The 19453-nt window shown below is 36.4% G+C and overlaps 2 protein-coding genes across 4 annotated transcripts; one reads left to right on the top strand and one right to left on the bottom strand.

Annotated features, from left to right (window-relative positions):
- The first annotated feature begins 1225 nt into the window (after nucleotides 1–1225).
- Nucleotides 1226–7202, top strand: eif2b2 (eukaryotic translation initiation factor 2B, subunit 2 beta). The gene is made up of 8 exons (XM_067384372.1): nucleotides 1226–1515; nucleotides 3072–3192; nucleotides 4519–4670; nucleotides 4782–4945; nucleotides 5994–6089; nucleotides 6277–6414; nucleotides 6492–6558; nucleotides 7045–7202. The coding sequence occupies exons 1-8, from the start codon at nucleotides 1344–1346 to the stop codon at nucleotides 7200–7202; spliced, it is 1068 nt and encodes a 355-aa protein (XP_067240473.1). The 5' UTR covers nucleotides 1226–1343.
- A 187-nt stretch (nucleotides 7203–7389) lies between these two features.
- On the bottom strand, nucleotides 7390–19293 carry zc3h14 (zinc finger CCCH-type containing 14). 3 transcript variants are annotated; one of them, XM_067384371.1, is made up of 17 exons: nucleotides 19146–19293; nucleotides 18632–18674; nucleotides 17265–17379; nucleotides 16927–16967; nucleotides 16672–16831; nucleotides 16271–16589; nucleotides 16024–16190; nucleotides 15819–15916; nucleotides 13821–13949; nucleotides 13655–13732; nucleotides 11508–11667; nucleotides 10764–10963; nucleotides 9302–9443; nucleotides 8504–8640; nucleotides 8342–8418; nucleotides 7601–7707; nucleotides 7390–7523 (listed from the first exon to the last, which is right to left on the bottom strand). In XM_067384371.1, the coding sequence occupies exons 1-17, from the start codon at nucleotides 19179–19181 to the stop codon at nucleotides 7520–7522; spliced, it is 2013 nt and encodes a 670-aa protein (XP_067240472.1). In that variant the 5' UTR covers nucleotides 19182–19293; the 3' UTR covers nucleotides 7390–7519. The 3 variants fall into 3 exon arrangements, with proteins under 3 accessions (XP_067240472.1, XP_067240469.1, XP_067240470.1); XM_067384368.1 differs by lacking the exon at nucleotides 7390–7523 and having other exon boundaries at nucleotides 7537–7707; XM_067384369.1 differs by lacking the exon at nucleotides 7390–7523 and having other exon boundaries at nucleotides 7537–7707; nucleotides 16271–16586.
- Between the last annotated feature and the right edge of the window lie 160 nt (nucleotides 19294–19453).

The following is a 19453-nucleotide window of genomic DNA, read 5'->3' as shown; positions in this document are numbered from 1 at the left end:
CTCCGGGCCCTTAGACGGCACTGCATCACATACAGGAATGCTACTGTAATGGAAACCACAACATGGGCTCAGGAATACTTCCAGAAAACATTGTCGGTGAACACAATCCACCGTGCCATTCTCCGTTGCCGGCTAAAACTCTATAGGTCAAAAAATAAGCCATATCTAAACATGATCCAGAAGCGCAGGCGTTTTCTCTGGACCAAGGCTCATTTGAAATGGACTGTGGCAAAGTGGAAAACTGTTCTGTGGTCAGACGAATCAAAATTTGAAGTTCTTTTTGGAAAACTGGGACGCCATGTCATCCGGACTAAAGAGGACAAGGACAACCCAAGTTGTTATCAGCACTCAGTTCAGAAGCCTGCATCTCTGATGGTATGGGGTTGCATGAGTGCGTGTGGCATGGGCAGCTTACACATCTGGAAAGGCACCATCAATTCTGAAAGGTATATCCAAGTTCTAGAACAACATATGCTCCCATCCAGACGTCGTCTCTTTCAGGGAAGACCTTGCATTGTCCAACATGACAATGCCAGACCACATACTGCATCAATTACAACATCATGACTGCGTAGAAGAAGGATCCGGGTACTGAAATGGCCAGCCTGCAGTCCAGATCTTTCACCCATAGAGAACATTTGGCGCATCATAAAGAGGAAGATGCGACAAAGAAGACCTAAGACAGTTGAGCAACTAGAAGCCTGTATTAGACAAGAATGGGACAGCATTCCTATTCCTAAACTTGAGCAACTTGTCTCCTCAGTCCCCAGACGTTTACAGACTGTTATAGAAGGAAGAAGGGATGCCACACAGTGGTAAACATGGCCTTGTCCCAACTTTTTTGAAATCTGTTGATGCCATGAAATATTTAAAATCAACTTATTTTAAACAACTTAAAAAAATAAAAATCCCCACTTACTTTCCCCAAACTTTTGAACACTGATGTATAATAAATCATAAACCAGCATGTTTTATATATCCACATAACACTACTACATATATTAGAATGGTAAATAACATAATCAATACCATTATAAAAATACTTTTTAGATGTATAAACATTCTGGATTTAAAGAGTGCTGATATATTCGATTATTGAAATTCATATTGTCATACAAATAAAAATTTTATTTTTTGCAAATAATGAGTAGCTTTACTCACTGATAGTGAGTGTTGATATGGATGGACGGGTGGTGGGGCTGTTGCAACACATTCCTGATGTTAAACAGCAGAAGAAGAGCCGGACTCATGACCCGGAGGAGGTTTCTGTCTGGTTCCGTGAGCGTTCAAGCTGTCAGGAGAAACTCGGTCTGAATCAGCGCTTTATTAAAACACAAATAAAAATGCCTGGCGCTGATAAAGAGACGGATTTGTCCGAGCGCATTGAGTCGTTTCTGTCCGAGCTGAAGCGCTGCGGCAGCGGGGCAGGATCCCTCCGGGGCTCCGCGGAAACTGCCCGAGAAACGAGTGCTTTACTCCGCAGAATCACCGCACAGGCCCGCTGGAGTAACGCAGGTGAGGGAGAACCATGAGAACCAGAGACCGGATCAGAGCCCGAGCGCTGCTCCAGTGCTGGTCGTATCTTGCATGACACACTGCTACTGTTACATCATTCACTGTGCATTGAAATTTAAAAGGCAGCTATATATTTTCATGTATAAAGCTTCCATATGTAGGGGAAAATGTTTTATTATTTATTATAATTAATATTTTTATATTAAAAATATTTAGTTTCTATTTAGTTACATTGTTTTTCTACTTCCTGTTATATGTAGCCTATTTATTGTTAATTTTAATCTAATTTTTATTATTTATTTATTTAAAGGCACAATATGTAATTTTTCGCCGCTAGAGGTCGCATATTCAAAACAAAGGCGTAACATGAGATGTCGTCTTCACCTCACAGCTGGTGGAAAAGAATCCGATGGGACTCGGGCAGAAATCATGTTCATAGATGAGATTATTAACTTTATTGTAGTATGATCTCTGCTGTGCGAGCAGAACGAGGCCACTGGAGCGATTACTAACTTTTATTATGCCACAGTCGCTGCTTCTGCTTCTTCCGGTCAAGTATACGTGGGTTAATGCAGCGCTGTTTATCATATTAGATACATTTGAGTGTGCTGGAAATGATGTTATAACGTTACTCTCTTCGTTCGCTCAGCGGCTGCTATGAGACGCTGCAGTAAGACGATATTAGTCATGGAAAAACACGGTACTAGCAGTAAATCAAGAAAATGAGATTCAAACAATAAGACCAACTGTGTTGAGCTATATAACAATGATTCGTTTTCTGTCTTTAAATGTATCCAAACAGTTGTTCCCTTGTCTAATAAAACATAATATTTTAAAGTAGGGCTGTCAAACGATTAATCGCGCATACAAAATAAAAGTTTGAGTTTGCCTAATATATGTGAGTGTACTGTGTGTAATTATTATGTATATATAAATACAATTTCACAATTACAATATATTACAATATATTATTATTGTATTTAATATATTACAATAAATAAATTACAATTACACATTCATGTATATATTTGAGAAATATAAGTATATGTATTTATTTATATTTTTATATAATTTATATTATATATAAATAAAAATATTTTGTACATAAATAACATATTTCTCTTAAATATATACATTAATTTATGTGTATTTATATATACATAATAATTACACACAGTACACTCACATATATTATGCAAACTCAAACTTTTATTTTGTATGCGATTAATCGCGATTAATCATTTGACAGCCCTATTTTAAAGCTTCTTTGGTGTTTCCATGGTTTCTACAAAATAAAACCGGTAATCGAGGGTATGATGCCATTGATAGGTGACGCTTTTTAAGTGTTTTTTTTTCCTTTTTATTTTAATCTGCTTTTTATTTCTTATTTATTTTACATTTTCATTGTTTATTTATTTCAAATATAATTTGTTTATTTATTTGAGTCTAATTTTAATCTGATATCTATTGTTTATTTTTTACATTTTTAAATTTACTTGACATTATTAAACTTTTCCTCGAACCTTGATCTTGAAGTCACTGGTGTCCTTTTTCAGGTGAGCTGATGGAAATCATACGGAAGGAGGGCCGGCGGATGACAGCAGCGCAGCCGTCAGAGACCACCGTCGGTAACATGGTCCGCAGGGTGCTGAAGATTATTCGAGAAGAATATGCGAGGTGTGTATCTGAAATAGCCCTTATAACTTCATTCCCTCTTTCCTTACACTAATATATTAAAGGTTTAGTTCGCCCAAAAATGAAAATAATGTCTTTAATTACTCACCCTCATGCCGTTCCACACCTTCGTTAATCTTCGGAACACAAATTAAGATATTTTTGATGAAATCCAATGGCTCAGTGAGATTTGCAAAGCCAGCAATGACATTTCCTCTCTCAAGATCCATTAAGTTACTAAAAACATATTTAAATCAGTTCATGTGAGTACAGTGGTTCAATATTAATATTATAAAGCCACGAGAATATTTTTGGTGCGCAAAAAAAAAAAAAGGAAGCTTCGGAGCGTTATAAATCTTTTATGTCGAATCATGATTCGGATCGCGTGTCAAACAGCCAAATTGCTGAAATCACGTGACTTTGGCGCTCCGAACCGCTCATTTGACACAAAAGATTCATAACGCTATGAAGCTTCATAGCCAGCCAATCCAAATTTCAGCATTTTCTCAATGCAAATGACAGAAGAGTGTTATAATACAAATTTTGTAATTTTGTCCACTAGAGGGACAAAATCTAAAATCTAATCTTTTCCCTTCAATTTGAATGCATGAATATTTCTTGATTTCCTTTTTGAAGTTAGATTTGGATCTATCTAAGCTGTTTCATTAAATCCTATCACGGTATCAGTGGAGATTACAGACTGTTGACTTTACAGTACAATTATATAATATTTGGAAAGATACATGGCTGTTGTGTTACCTATTTGCCAACATTAGACCCCTATATTAGTCCGCACGTTTTTATGCACATATCCATAAATTAAAGAAATAAGATCAGGGTAGTTTGCATAGCATCACATTTACAGTGCAATGTTTATGTTGGTAACAATACTAATCTCTAAATGAGCTGGTCTATTTGCCTATAAATAGCCTTGTCAATTTCTAGCTCCAAGTATAGCAAATGTTGTCTAATGTAAGCAGTGCCAAACATTTGTCATGTTATTTTAAAACAATTTATTTCAACAAGTCAAAACAACAGCATTTATAAGCTACTAACCCTCTAAGACATATTTTTCAGATATCCGCCTTTCATTATCGTGAGAGTTTTGATGTTGTTAGTGACATTTGCACTGATAATTCGATCATATGTAACCTCCGAAGCACAACTCACGTGATTACTAAACAATATTCTTCCGCTAGAGGGCGTAAAGTTACATAGTGTAGCTTTAAGGTTCAAATAACTCCAAGTAGCATGTTTAGAAGCAATGACAAACTTTTCATTTTTAGGTGAACAGTTTGAATCATCAGGAGATCATGTGTCTCTCCTCAGGTCCAGAGGCAGCAGTGAGGAGACGGATCAGCAGGAATCTCTGCATAAGCTGCTGACGTCTGGAGGATCCAGTGAGGACAACTTCAGACAGCACTTCGCTCATCTCAAAGCCAACGTCATTGAAGCCATCAACGAGCTGCTGACAGAACTGGGTGAGAATCCATAAGATGATCCAGCTTGCTCTTCTGTCCAGTAGTGAATGTTCTTGTAATGCTGAATATGTTTGACTGTATAATTGGTTAAAAGTTTGCCTGTGATTTTAGAGGGCACCACAGACAACATCTCCATGCAGGCGCTGGAGCACATCCACTCCAACGAGGTCATCATGACCATCGGCCGCTCCAGAACGGTGGAAGCGTTCCTGAAAGACGCAGCGCGGAAACGCAAATTCCATGTTATCGTTGCAGAGTGTGCGCCCTTCTGTCAGGTGAGCATTGTGTTTTACTAAAGCAGCTCTGGAAAACATATCACAATGCTGGCAGATTTAATAATGGCAGAACATACAGCCAAAAATAAACAACACTGTCATTATACATTACAATAATTTTTAATCATTATTTATTATTATTAGACTATTATAATAATATTTATATAATATTAAATAATATACAATTATTTAATACTTTATAAAATAATAATTATAATGTAATAATTATTATTAAACATTTTAATATTAAGTTCTAGTCATTATTTAATAATGATAATAAATTAATAATACTAATAATATTAACATTTAACATTAACATTTAATAATCGTTTATAAATATATATATATATATATATATATATATATATAACATTATTTTTAAATATATTATTTAATATAAAATAATATAAATTATTAATTATTGAAGAAATTATTAAATATAATGTAATAAATAATTATTAACATTTAATTATTATTATGAAGTTCATCATTGATAAATACATAATGCATTAATTATAATAACAGTATATTTAAATGTTTAATAAGTTTAATATAAATATTTTATATTATAATTATTAAATAATCTATTATTTAATAATTTATAATATAAAATAACATAAAGGATTAATTACTGAAAATAAAAATTAAACATTTTAATTATTAAGTTCTTGTCAATAATAAATACATAATAAATTAATAATAAAATATATTTAAATGTGTGTGTGTGTGTGTGTGTGTATATATATATATATATATATATATATATAATAAATATTAAACATTTTAATGTACTATTAATTTATCATTATTAATAAATGCATAATATTCAATTTTACAATTTAATAACATTTAAAAATATATTAAATAGTAATATCTAATAATATTTATTCTATTAATATTATTTATAAAAAAAGGTGTTATGTGAGCATTTTAACAGGTTATGAGGTTAACTTCACATTTGTTTTAAGCAAGTGTATTTGGTTGTGGTGTAAACTTTTAGGTCCTTGAAAATATTTTGACTAAACTCAAACTCATTTTTGTCCATCAGGGGCATGAAATGGCCACAAGTCTTTCCAAAGAGGACATTGAGACAACGGTCATCCCAGATGCTGCCATTTTCGCTGTAATGTCAAGAGTCAATAAGGTGAAATAAAGGATTGATGCATGATGGACCAATAGAATATTCAAGATATAATAATTCACACAACTATAAATGTTATCACATACCTGAAACATGATTATTTTGTTTAATGTTAGTCATACACAGGCGGCTTTAGTTTCTTTTAAATAATTAAATCACTTGTTTCTGTGTGTGTGTGTGTGTTGTTCAGGTCATCATCGGCACACAGACGGTTCTGGCTAACGGGGGTCTGCGGGCGCTTAATGGCACACATACACTGGCTCTGGCTGCAAAGCATCACTCGACTCCTCTCATTGTGTGCGCTCCCATGTTCAAGCTCTCGCCGCAGGTATCGGTCACACCGTGCAGTCAGTAGATAAGATCCTGCAAATACTGTTGAGGATTAACTTGTCTTTGTTGTTGTAGTTTCCTAACGAGGAGGACACGTTTCACAAATTTGTTTCACCACATGAAGTTCTTCCCTTCACTGAAGGTAATGTCACACAGCAACATTTTACTCCTTTTCATGAAAAGATTTACAATTTTAAAGTTATGAAAAGCCCAAAATAAGTTGAACACCTGGTATTTTTTTTCTGTTTATTACTCAGAGGCCATTTATTGTTGTGCCTTTCCTTAGTGGGTCTGTTTACACCTGATCACTTCATGCATTTTCTCTGATTTGATAGCTATGCGATCGTGAAAAGACCAGGTGTAAATGTCCTCCGAAATGCATTTGAGACTAATTTAAATCTGATTACTCAAACTACTTCAAAGAGGTGCATTGCAGACTCCAGAATATGTGCCGTTGTGAAACAGTGAATCATTTTGCAAAGCAATTTGTTCAATTGATTCAAAGTTTGTTTGTTTCTTCCGTTACTACATTAAAGCATGATAACCTACTCTAGTACACCCAATAAACAAAATAATGACTTTTTAAAATAGCATCACATGGCCTTTTATAACGCTGTTCTGTTTCCAGGTGAGATCTTATCTAAGGTCAACGCTCACTGTCCGGTATTTGACTACGTCCCTCCTGAGCTCATCACACTGTTCATCTCAAACATCGGTGGAAACGCTCCATCGTACATTTACCGTTTGATGAGTGAACTTTACCACCCTGAAGATCATGAACTTTAGTCTGGAAAATAAAGAATCTCTGACTCGCAATGTTTGTGTCACACTTTGGCATTCAAAACTTCTGAGATTGTAAACATGTAACTGTGTGGATCACTAAGTGAAGACGACATTCATGTGTGTGTATTGTTGACATTTAATACACAAAAGATATTCTGCAAACAGTTTACAGAAAGTAGAATTTTATAAAATTCGTTTGTTTTAAAAATCAAAAAAACATAAAAGCACAAAACAAATGTTCAGATTTATATCAGAGGAGACAGAGGAAGCTCTGCATGAACTGTAGAAACACTGCAGCTCATTCATCACTCGATTGTTTCTCAACTGTGGGGAAAGAAACAGAAAATTAGTCATTACAGAAGTTCGGTTCACAGGTAAATCTCAAACAGAGTTTGCTGTACCTGCTTTGTGTTTTGGTCCATTTCAGAGCACTTCTGGGCGGCACTGCCACTGCTGGATGGTAGAAAGTACAATCTGCTCGCTTACACTGCGCCGCAAATCTACACGGCTGCAAAATATATTAAGAGAAGAGCATATGAACAAGTACTATTAGCATCGGAGTCAAAATGCATTAAAACATAAGATTCTTAAATCCCAATATGGAATAACAGGCACAAAGAGTAAGTAAACACTGTCAATTTTGATTTTATGTTGACTTATGTATCAGTTTAAAGTTTGAAATAATAAAGATTTAATTTTTTTGGGAAAAAAAGAAAAAAGAAAAAAAAACTGGCAACACTTATTTTTTACAAATTAAAATTTTTTGTTAATATATACAAAAAATGTATACATTGTTAGTTAATGCTTTAATTTAAAAAAATGAGACCTTATTGTAAAGTGTTACCAAGAAGTTTCTAATGCTCGCCAAAGCTGCATTTATTTAATCAAAAATACAGTAAAATTGTGAAATATTACAATTTATTTTATACAATGTATATTAAAAATAATTTATTCCTGTGATCAAAGCTGAATTTTCAGCATCATTACTCCAGTCTTCAGTGTCACATGATCCTTCAGAAATCATTCTAATGTGTGTAAATATCTACATCAGATTTCAGCTTTATATGAGTTCACTGAAACTATTGAACACCACATAATAAAAATATACCCCTCAAAGTGAAACCAGCTGATGTAAAACTCACTTTGGGGTGGTAGAACGGACAGTCCAGCTTTTTACACTCTGGGAAGAAACGGCACACGCTGCTGGCTGGAGCTGGAGCTACAGGGTCAGAGGTCACAAGTCAGCAGCTGTATCAAAGTGGCATTTAACACATTCCCATGTAGTTTATCTTCGTCCTACACACCTGCTCTTGTAGGGTTGCCGTTGACTCTTCTGCTGACGTGTGTGAATGGACAATCTGCTTTGGTGCACTTTGCATCGAACTTACAGTTTGGATGAATAAACAGACATTTGTCTGCAAATTTACAGTTGGGAAACATTCTGCAACAGAACCAAAAACAATATGTATTACGCATTGCTACATAGCATACAAAAATATTACAGTCACTGCATCTAGTTGTTCTTAAGGAGGGCTGTATAATTAGGATAGTTTCGTCATGTCCAACATGCACGTTTCTTGAAGGAGGTTCACAAGACACAGTCTCAGTGCTCATGAAATAAAATGCTGAATTTGTCTTGAAATATATTGTTCAAATCAGTGAATTTGATATGCAAAACATCCCGTAGAAGGTTTTATGTGCTGGCAGTCCAGTGGTTACCGTTCAAGCGAACCGGACTAAAGCCGCCTTCAAGACAATATTCCTTGTTTAAATAATTTCTATTAAGGAGGGAAGGCCTGGTTGAGTTAGTAGTGTGTTAAAACTCAGTTATGGTAAGGGGTGTGACTTTTCCCCAAACACTATGGTTGACCAATCACAACACTACTCTAGCTTACCAATCTGAGCACATTGCACTTTTCAGAAAGAGGGGCTTCATAGAGACAGGAACTAAACTAGACTGGGAAGAGCGGAGCTGCAACAATGTCAAATACGTGAAAAATAATGTGTTTTTTAAACATTCAAGCTTGAAAACCTACTCTAGTAGAGCCCAAAAACAAGATTTTATAAAAGGGCATAATATGGCCTCTTTAATATGTTCTCACTTGCACTGTGTGTTGGGGTGATGGTACAAACACTCGTCTCCGCTCTTGCACGCAGGCCAGAACTTGCAGCGTTCTGGAAGTTTCTGCCGTTTAGCCTGAACCGGCTCTGTGTCCATGTCCTCCAGCTCATCCATCTCTCTATCTGCAGGAGAAAGACAGAATGAGGGTGAGCAGGGCACAAATTGGAGAGGAATGTTGACTACAGCTAGAATAAATGATGAGTCACATGACTACATTACAAAAATGTTTCGGGTTTTGTATTAAAATTAAGCTGACATAATGGTCATTACTACAGAAAAATAATGAGCAATTGCTCAATAACCCTAACTTCTTACTGATCATCAAAAACACACATAGTTGTGTGTTATATCCTCCTGGGACCCAGGAATAGACTTCTGTCCTCTGTAGTGGACATTATATTTTAGTGATACATACATGTCACAGTTTTAAGTCTGGATGTCCTGTAAAGAGCACATTCAGGGCTTTGCAGAGATACCAGATTTTTTTAGGTTTAGCCATTACAACAACAACTTCTTGGTCTTTAACTATGACTGAAAATGAAAATTAGCACTATTATGGAAATATGATAATATTTTGTGATTAAATTTAAAATTTATTTAAATCGGATTAATTTTCAAATTGTTTATTATAAATCAACATCTCAGGAAAATGTTATGGGGTTTCAAATCAAAATATGACTTTCTGTTATGAAACAGAACAATGATTTCATACATGTTCACTGTAGAGGACACCAGGACTTAAATCATGTTTATCAGGCATTTTAGGAGACACAACAAGTGAATAGGGAAAGAAATTATATGTCAATATTCCTATTAATTATTAGATATTATGATGAAAATGTTGCCAATTATTGCTCCCATTATTACACTTCTTTTTTTATTGCATGTTGCTCCAAGAATACATTAATATGCAAATTAGATACAGTGTATAGATACATTGTATTGAATGGGAAAACCGATGTATGGCCATTTTACCCTCATACTGCATAAAGTAAAATGGTATATCAATTAATTCCATTATATGTTTCATAACATAGTTGAGAATCATCTTTATACATAGTTTGGTTAAAAACAACATTGAAGCCTAAAAATTCATTGGTGATTAAAAAAAAAAAAAAAAAAAAAAAATCACATTGTTTTTGCCTATAAATGTCATTTCATGTCATTTTATTTTTTAAACAACTTAGTCCTGGTGTCCACTACAGAGGACATATCATAACATATGAATAAAATATAATTTTTAAAAAATTTTATTTTTTCATTTGTTTCTTATACTCTAAACAATATAATGACATGAAAAAAATGCTAAATTAAAAAAAAAAAAAAAAAAAAAAAAAAAAAAATTGGGTTTTAGGGGATACATTTTCCAGAAAAAAAAAACACAGCTGTATTGTGATATACACTGATATTGTTAGTACAAGATGCCTAGATAGCTATCTTACCGCCAGTGTTTATAAATTCAGTGCCGAGTCTGAGGTGGACGGCAGGTTTGGGTTTGTCATTTTCCGGAAGGTCAGAGGTCGTGTTGAACTCGTCCTCAGGCTCCATCTCCTGATCTGTGCGGCTGGCTAACGGACTGGGAACTCCATCCAATGTCACGATAAACTTTGGACTCGAGCCGCCCGCGCCCTCCGCTCTCTCTCTGTGTGGGAAGAGAACCAGATGTGAGCATAAACACTACCATCAGTTTAATACTTTATTCAATAAGGATGCATTAAACTGATCAAAAGTCACAGTAAAGACATTTATGTTACAAAATATTTCTATTTCAAATAAATACTAATTTGAAAAAACAAAAAAAAACCTTTTCATTAAAAATCCTGAAAAAATGTATGTTTCTTTCACAAAAATCTGAAGCAGCACAACTGTTTAACATTGATAATAATCAGAAATGTTTCTTGAGCAGCAAATAATCATATTAGAATAATTTCTGAAGGATCATGTGACACTCAAGACTAGAGTAATGATGCTGAAAATTCAGCTTTGATCACAGGAATAAATTATATTTTAAAACGTATTCAAACAGAAAACAGTTGTTGTAAATTGTAATAATATTTTGCAAAATCACTTTTTTTACTGTATGTTTGATCAAATAAAAGAGATGTCTTTAACTTAAAAAAATATTACCAACCTCAAACTTTACTGTACAATACCGTATATGGATAAAAATACAGATCTGAATGTACCTGGCCTGCACCATTCTGGATGTGGTGGGCGGGTCTTCAGTCTGATTGACAGTAGTAAGCCTGCTCCTGACTGGTGGAGTCTGTTCCAGCTCTGGTTTCCTCATGATGAACGAACGTGTGTCCAGAGCCTTGAGTCTCGCCGCCTCTAAAACCTGCAGCTCTGAATCAAAACAACCACAAGTCTGAGTTAGTACACTGCTGTTCAAAGTTTGGGGGCTGGTTTTGGAAAGTCATTGTAATATGCTGACTTGCTGCTCAAGAAACATTTCTGAATATTATCAATGTTGAAAACAGTTTATTTTTGTGGAAACCTTGACATTTTTTTCAGGATTCTTTGATGAATAGAAAAGAACAGCATTTATTTGAAAGATTTTTTTGTAATTTAGAATCTTTACTGTCACCTTTGAACAATTTAACACATCCTTACTGAATACAAAAAAACACCTTACTGACCCTGAACTTTTGAATGCTAGTGTATATTCAAATAACTAAATGCCACATAAAAAACAACTGGTTAGGTGCTTTACACATTGCTCAGATGGTCTCTTCCTGTCTACGTGGGCGGTTGCATATTGCGGACCATTTAGTCAAAGGTCTGGCTACATGAGACGACTGAGCTTCACAGAATGTGACTGAATGACATCCATAGAACAATTAAGGCCCAATCCCAATTCTACCCCTTCCCCTTTGTGTCGCGCGTTCATGTGAAGGGGTAGGGGTGTCCCAATTCTCATTTGGTTGGAGGGGAAGGGGTAGGGGGAAGGGCCAGGTAGCCCTTCAAACGAAGATTTTTCGGGACCACACTTCAGACGAAGGGGTATGATAAATTTCCAACATGGCCGACCAAGCGAGCAGAGAGACCCATAAATCTAAGTATTTTTTTACGGTAAACAGTATTTTAGTAATAAATAATAACTTGTTTTATGTTGCCTTTAATCTTGTGTTCATGTATACGGTTATGTTCTCCGAAAACAGATTTGTTAAAATCGATATGAAAACAGTTCGCTAATGTTTTTTTACTTTATAATTCCACAACAATTTTTTTTTTTTATATTTTATTGAAACCCGCGTTGATTTGACAACATAAATTCAAATCCAGTGGCAGCTAACATTTTCTTTTTGCCGCATGTCTGATTAATGTATTGTTTTGTTGTGGTTTCGTCCATAAATACGTTACGTTACATGATATAAACAAAAAGTGCTTTCAGTTTGCGTGCTTATTCATCAGTATTGTATGTTCTGTATCAACCAGGGACTCCTGAGGAAACACGCAGGCTCGTCTCCTTTGTCTCATGCGAAGAACTGAAGACAAATGCAAAAAAATAGCTGTCACCCAAGCAACAGAGATCACTACAGCTATCGATGGCATCTTAAGGCTTTTTTAGCGTGACCCTTTTTATTAACGAGACCCATAAGCATATACAACTATGTAGCTAAACAAGCCAAAACGAATTATTAAAAACGAAACTGAAGGTAAACCTGCATTGCTCTCATAGTGGTTAACGTTACCTCTCTCTTTCGGTGAAGTGGAGCAGCTGCTCTTGCTGAATGGCACGGATTGCACTATGGACTATTGTACCTTTTGTATATTTTATTTTTTATAATGAACAAGCTGCGATGTCAGGTTTCCACTGCTTTGTTGTGTTGTGTGTGAGGCACGGGTGCGATCAAACAGCTGTCTTTGCAGGGGACTTGCCTCATCGTCATGGCAACGGTTCGTGGCCAGGTCAGATTACGTCAGAGTTTGTTGCCGTCTGTTGGAAAACTTCACACCGCGCAGACATTCCACGACCCGACAAACGCTGATTAAACATGTTCAGTCGGGTGAAAACCGACTCCAACAGACGCAAACAGGGGTATCACACCGATCCAACAAACTCCAACAGACGAGTGTTGACGGTGCGGTGTGAATTGGCCTTTAGAAGTGTGTGATAAACATCGGCGCATCTATGACGTAGGAGCTAGCAACGCCTTATGCTGACGTGTAACGGTCTAGTAGTGGTGTCCCATTTCTAGGGGAATATTTTCAGCCCTACCCCTTGACACTCTGTTTCAAGGGGCAAGGGGAAGGGGAAGGGGAAGGGGTATAAAATAGAATTGGGATTGGGCCAAAGATGTACTTAGCTATTAGGGGTCATATCTCTTACCGTATTCACCGAGCTGCTCTCGGCTGTCCTCCTCTGGAAGCTCCAACTGCAGACGAGATGCTAAAGCTCTGGACTGGGCTGCAAAACACAGAAGAGAAAGAAATGTGTAGTCTGATTTTTACTTCCTTGTGACGACACAATACTTCTTTAAGCAACAGATGCTCACTATTGTGCAGTGTCTCCTGGGGTGTGAGAGCATGCAGGTGCTCCTGGACCAATCGAATTGCAGCGTTACTCATCTCGTCACTGGCCGAACGTGTTCGTGGTGCAACAGGGACCGTCTGCCGCTGGGGAACTGGACATGAGAAAATAGACCAAAGTTATTATCATTAACTAAAACTTTTAAAAACATTTCTGTTCATTGAAATAAAGCTGAGATAAAAGAAATATAAATATTAGAAGAAAACTTGAAGGGGACCCATTATGCCCTTTTTCAACTTTTCTTGTTTTTTTTTTTAGAAAAATATAGGTTTTTAATGCTTGAGTGTTTTAGAACATTGTTTTTCACATATTTTGCATTGTTAAAGCACCTCCCTTCCAAGTCTGTTTAGTTCCTGTATCTATGAATCCCCTCCTTCCAAATTGCAATGTGCTCAGATTGGTCACCTACACCAGTGTGTTTTGATAAGTCAACCGCTTCCATAACCGTGAGTTTCAACACACTAACTCAACTCAACCAGGTCCCATCCCTTTTTTGCATATGCCTTGGGCAGGAATTATTTCAAGGCCCACTGAAGTGTCTTGGAATGTGCAGCATTATTCAATGTGTTGATGAACTGAAAGACAGGGCAGGACATATCGGACAGCTCCTCCCCTTTTTAAAAATAGCAATAGCATTTCCTTTATATCACAGCTCGGTATTGAGCTCGGTAAAGCCTCAGTTTCCTTCTAATCGCTAACTATTTCTCCTCATCTCCTTCATATCTCTTTAAAATATAGCATTCTGAGCAGAATTCAAATGGGTCCGATACGTTTTCTGGTCTGCGGCGACTCACACATACGATCCGCTCTGTGCTATCACGTCTCTGAGCTGGAGTGGACTGTGTACGCTGCGTTTTGCATGACACTAACGTTAAACAAGGCTTCATTCGCCTCAATGGAAAGCGTATTTACACTGTCTGAATCGTTCCCTATCATCAATATAGTGCACTATGTGCCTTTCACCATGTAGAAAATAGTAAATGTGTGAACAAGTAACCGATTTCAGCATCTATTTATAATGTATAGGGCAGGACGCTTTAGATTCTAGAGAGCATCTGATTGGACAGAAGATCTGATGAGAATTTGAAGTGCAGAATGACGTCATCAAAATCATTGATCCATATTTGTGTTGAATGCTTTTATCTTGTTTTGCAGCACACTAGCTTATGGATAACAGTAAGGATAATATATTCATACTAAAAGCCAAAAAACTTCATGGCGACTTTAAATGAGGAATATTGCGACATGTTTGTTCCTGGAAGAAAACTCAAGACTACAATGGAGGCGTTTCAGAGAGTTTAGAAACAGTGACACTGATACTGAGAATAACTCCTGTTGGAGTGACTTTGGGCATAACCCCTTAAAATTAAACAAAAATTAGAAAAGATAATAAATAACTTAAATTATAATGCTAAAATTACAAACGGGAAATATATAAAAACTAAACCTGAAATAATAATAATAAAAAAAATTACAAAAGCACATTAAATTAATAATAATATATAAAAAAGCCAATTCAAAAAAGGATATTCAGGAAGAAGGGTCATATTTATAGACATAGGTCAAACAACAATCTCCAGGATGGCTTGAGCTTCCAATCATACGACTTAAGAATCAAACCTGATCATGTATGGCATTTCAAGAAATATCATAACAAGTAAGAAATGTATGTGCCTAAATCTGTGTGTGTTGCTTCAAGTTCTGTTTGTGTGTGAGAGTGTCAGTGTGTCCAAGGACGACTACTTCTTGTTTTGTCTAGGTAGGTACATGATGTGCATAATGGAAAAAACCCAAGACACAAAGAAAGTCAAAAAGTGAAGCCCATGAAAAAAATTATTTAACAGTTAAATAAATAATAAATGATACAAAAAGATCAGCTGAATAGGTCCCATTTCAGTTCAATATTTAATAAATGCACTGTGTGGAGTTAAAACTATTGTTATTGTAATATTAAATGTTGAACCTGTGTATGTAGTAGTCTTGTTGATGGATTCCTGAGCTTCTGAGATTGCTTTGAGGATCAGATTTTTGTTGGCTTGTTTGGCTGGTGGGAGAGAAGGCCTGCGAAAACACACAAAACACAAAATAAGTTAACAATCCATCTTGAAAATAATATTCGTATTAGCATTTCAAAAATGTGTTTGCTATCATCTCAGAGAGGGACGTACTTGCGCTCAGGTTTCGATGGTAGAGACACTTTGCTAGCCATACCATAGTCCTCCTCGTCTTCATCCTCCTCCTCATCCAGTTCATCAGCCTCCTGCCCGCGTTCATGACCTCTGTGAACCCGAACCACTGAACTGGCCATGGGCGCCTTTCGTTTCCGGTACAAATCCTGCCAGAAGGATGACATTCATTGAGGTGATGACAGAGCATGACTGAACTGATGCTTTCAATGAATCGAAATTCACTCACCCTGCTGCTCTCTGCTGAGCTCCTATAGCCCCGCTCATGGCTGGATCCTGACCTTTCCTGACCTCTCGTGACGTCTGTGGATCTGTAAGCGTCCGCCGTCCGTCTTGAAGACTCCACCGCTGGCCGAGGCCTCTCTGCTGTCGAACGGCTGTATAAAGGCTGCGTGTGAACTGAGGTCAAGCTCTGCTCCAGGGGGTCATAACCAATGAGGTCATCGTCAAGGTCAGGCTTGATGTCAATCACAGCTTCAGCCGATGCCTCCATCAGCGGTTTGACAGCGGATGTGAGTCGGGAGGGTCTTTCAGAAGAGCCTCTCCTACTAGATAATGCAAAAATGTGAGAGTTTGTGATCAATTTTATTTTGACATATCGTACAGCCCTAAGTCGTGAGAATGAAATACCTGGCGCGGTTCTCATGGGCGGAGCTCGAGACACGCCCCTCCACCTTATCAGAGCGCGAGCTGGAAACGGCGAGCGCGCGAGGCTCCGCCCCCCTCCTTTTGCTTTCTGCTGGGATGCTTGTTTCTGAGTGCACAACAGGAGGACGGACAGATGTGGGCTCTGCAAAAGAAAAAAGTTAAGGTAAAAATATGCACTTTGAGATGCAACAAGTCACATGATGTGAGTGTAAACAACGTCTCCAACATGAAACATACCAACTGCAACTGATCTCAGCTTCTCCAGAACACCATGTAACCTACAACACACACAAAGAGCATTTAGGTCATTGTTTTTAACCTTCTCTTTAACTGACATCAACACTGATAATAATCAGAAACGTTTTTTGAGCAGCAAATCAGCATATTAGAATGATTTCTGAAGGATCATGTGACACTGAAGAGTGGAGTAATGATGCTGAAAATTCAGCTTTAATCACAGGAATACATTTTCATTTATTCTAAACTTTAATAATATTTCACAGCATCACTGTTTTACTGTACTTTTGATCATGCAGTAAAGCAAAAGCGACACCAAACATCAGACTTTCACCTACCATACAGTGAACTTGATGGTATTGTTGCCTAGAAACAAGGACAGGTCATCCGCCATCTGCTGCGGGTTCTTCTTATTGGCCACCATGACCATGATGTAATCCGGAAGCTCCTCGTCTGACAGAGACACATGGTAAAATGTTTAATCCAGTGAACCATCATATTAATGAAGAAACAGTTTAATACAGATCATGTTTATAATACAACATAATTTAGACATAAATGAGAATGGAAGAATTTACTGAAAATTTAACCTTGAATAATGATGATTACAAATCATTTGTTTAATTTCTTCCTGTTGTTTAAATGTATTTGCTACTTTCTTTGTTAACTTTGCACTGTTATTTTACTTAAAGGGTTAGTTCACCCAAAAAATTAAAATGTCATTAATTTCTCACCCTCATGTCGTTTAAACCCGTAAGAGCTTCGTTTGTCTTCGGAACACAAATTAAGATATTTTTGATGAAATCCGATGGCTCAGTGAGGCCTGCATTCACAGCAATGACATTTCCTCTCTCAAGATCAATTAATGAACTCAGTTCATGTGAGTACAGTGGTTCTGAACTCACATGAATACTCACAAGAATACTTTTTGTGTGCCAAAAAAACTAAATAACGACTTTTCAACAATATTTAGTGATGGGCCGATTTTAAAACACTGCTTCTGAGCTTTATGAATCTTGTTTTGAATCAGTGATTCGGATCGCCTATCAAACAGCTAAACTGCTGAGATCACGTGACTCTGATGCTCTGATCCACTGATTCGATTCGTAAAGCTCCGAAGCAGTGTTTGGAAATCAGCCCATATAGATATTGTTGAAAAGTCTTTATTTTGTTTTTTGGCACACAAAACATATTCTTGTTGCTTTATAATATTAAGATAGAACCACTGAACTCACATGAACTGTTTTTAATGTGTTTTTAGTACCTTTATGGACCTTGAGAGTTTGAATGGCTTTGCTCACAACAGAGGCCTCACTGAGCCATTGGATTTCATCAAAAATTAATTTGTGTTCCGAATATGAACAAAGGTCTTACGGGTGTAGAATGACATGAGGGTGAGTAATAAATGACATTATTTTAAATTTTGGGTGAACTAACCCTTTAATGCTACTCATTTTGTTTGTTCATTCACACTATTGTACTTTTACATTTCAGTTTCTGTCATGCCAGTGTAGGTGCAAGAGTGAAAATGTAAATGCTACTTCGATCTGATTCCCTAGAAATCTTACTGAACTTCCTGTTTTGCAAATGACAAGATTTTCTGGTTAACAGTTTGCTGCAGCAAGTACACTACAAATAACTCACGGAAACACAATACAGTTGAGCAAAACTAGACCATGTCTATCTGATTGGTGTGATATCTTACCCACATAAGCGCCGAGCTCCTGCAACTTTCCTTTGATCGCCGCCTGAAAACATTATTACAGGAGAAAATGAATAAATTAAGAACTTTTTCTGCACTGATACATTAGTATTAAACACACACACACACACACACACACACACACACACACACACAAAAACATTGACAGAGCACTGTGGTGGTATCAATGTACAAGAGACGCCATCACATGTGCTCTTTAAAATATATCATGGTACTGAAAGCTCATATAACATAGTATTTACACAATACTCCCACAACGTCCTTCAAATAACACTATGGTATTTAGTAAAGATATGACATCAAAACACACAATAATAACCTAAACAAACTCTTTACACCATTTTAAAATACAGAAAACATTCCAAACACGTTCAATAATAAAGAAACGCGAGTAATAACATACACGCAAACATACATTGAAACAACTGTGTAACGTTACTCAAGCTAGCACGCTAAACAGAGCCGAATGCAAAGCATTTTAAAAGGTTTAAGTTACCCTTATTTTCTTGCTAATCTCCGTTCCAATCTCCATATTTATTTGGTGTGTTGCTTTCTCTCGGAGTAAGATATTATTTTTATTAATAAAACTCCAAGAAAAGAGGAAAGAGAAAGAGTTTTGCTGTTGCTAGGCCTCGCGTACGGCTTCTCTATTCATACTGCGCACGCGCAGCCCATTCAGCTCGACAGAATAATATTTTTTAGGAAAATAATTGTATTAATATAAACAAATATACGAGTGCCTTAAACTTTGAATCGTCTGCTTTTTACATAAATAAAACTACTGCTATAATTACGTTAATAATA

The sequence above is a fragment of the Chanodichthys erythropterus genome, chromosome 4 (assembly GCF_024489055.1).
Source record: "Chanodichthys erythropterus isolate Z2021 chromosome 4, ASM2448905v1, whole genome shotgun sequence".
Lineage (NCBI taxonomy): Eukaryota > Metazoa > Chordata > Actinopteri > Cypriniformes > Xenocyprididae > Chanodichthys > Chanodichthys erythropterus.
This window is presented reverse-complemented; position numbering and strand designations above follow the sequence as displayed.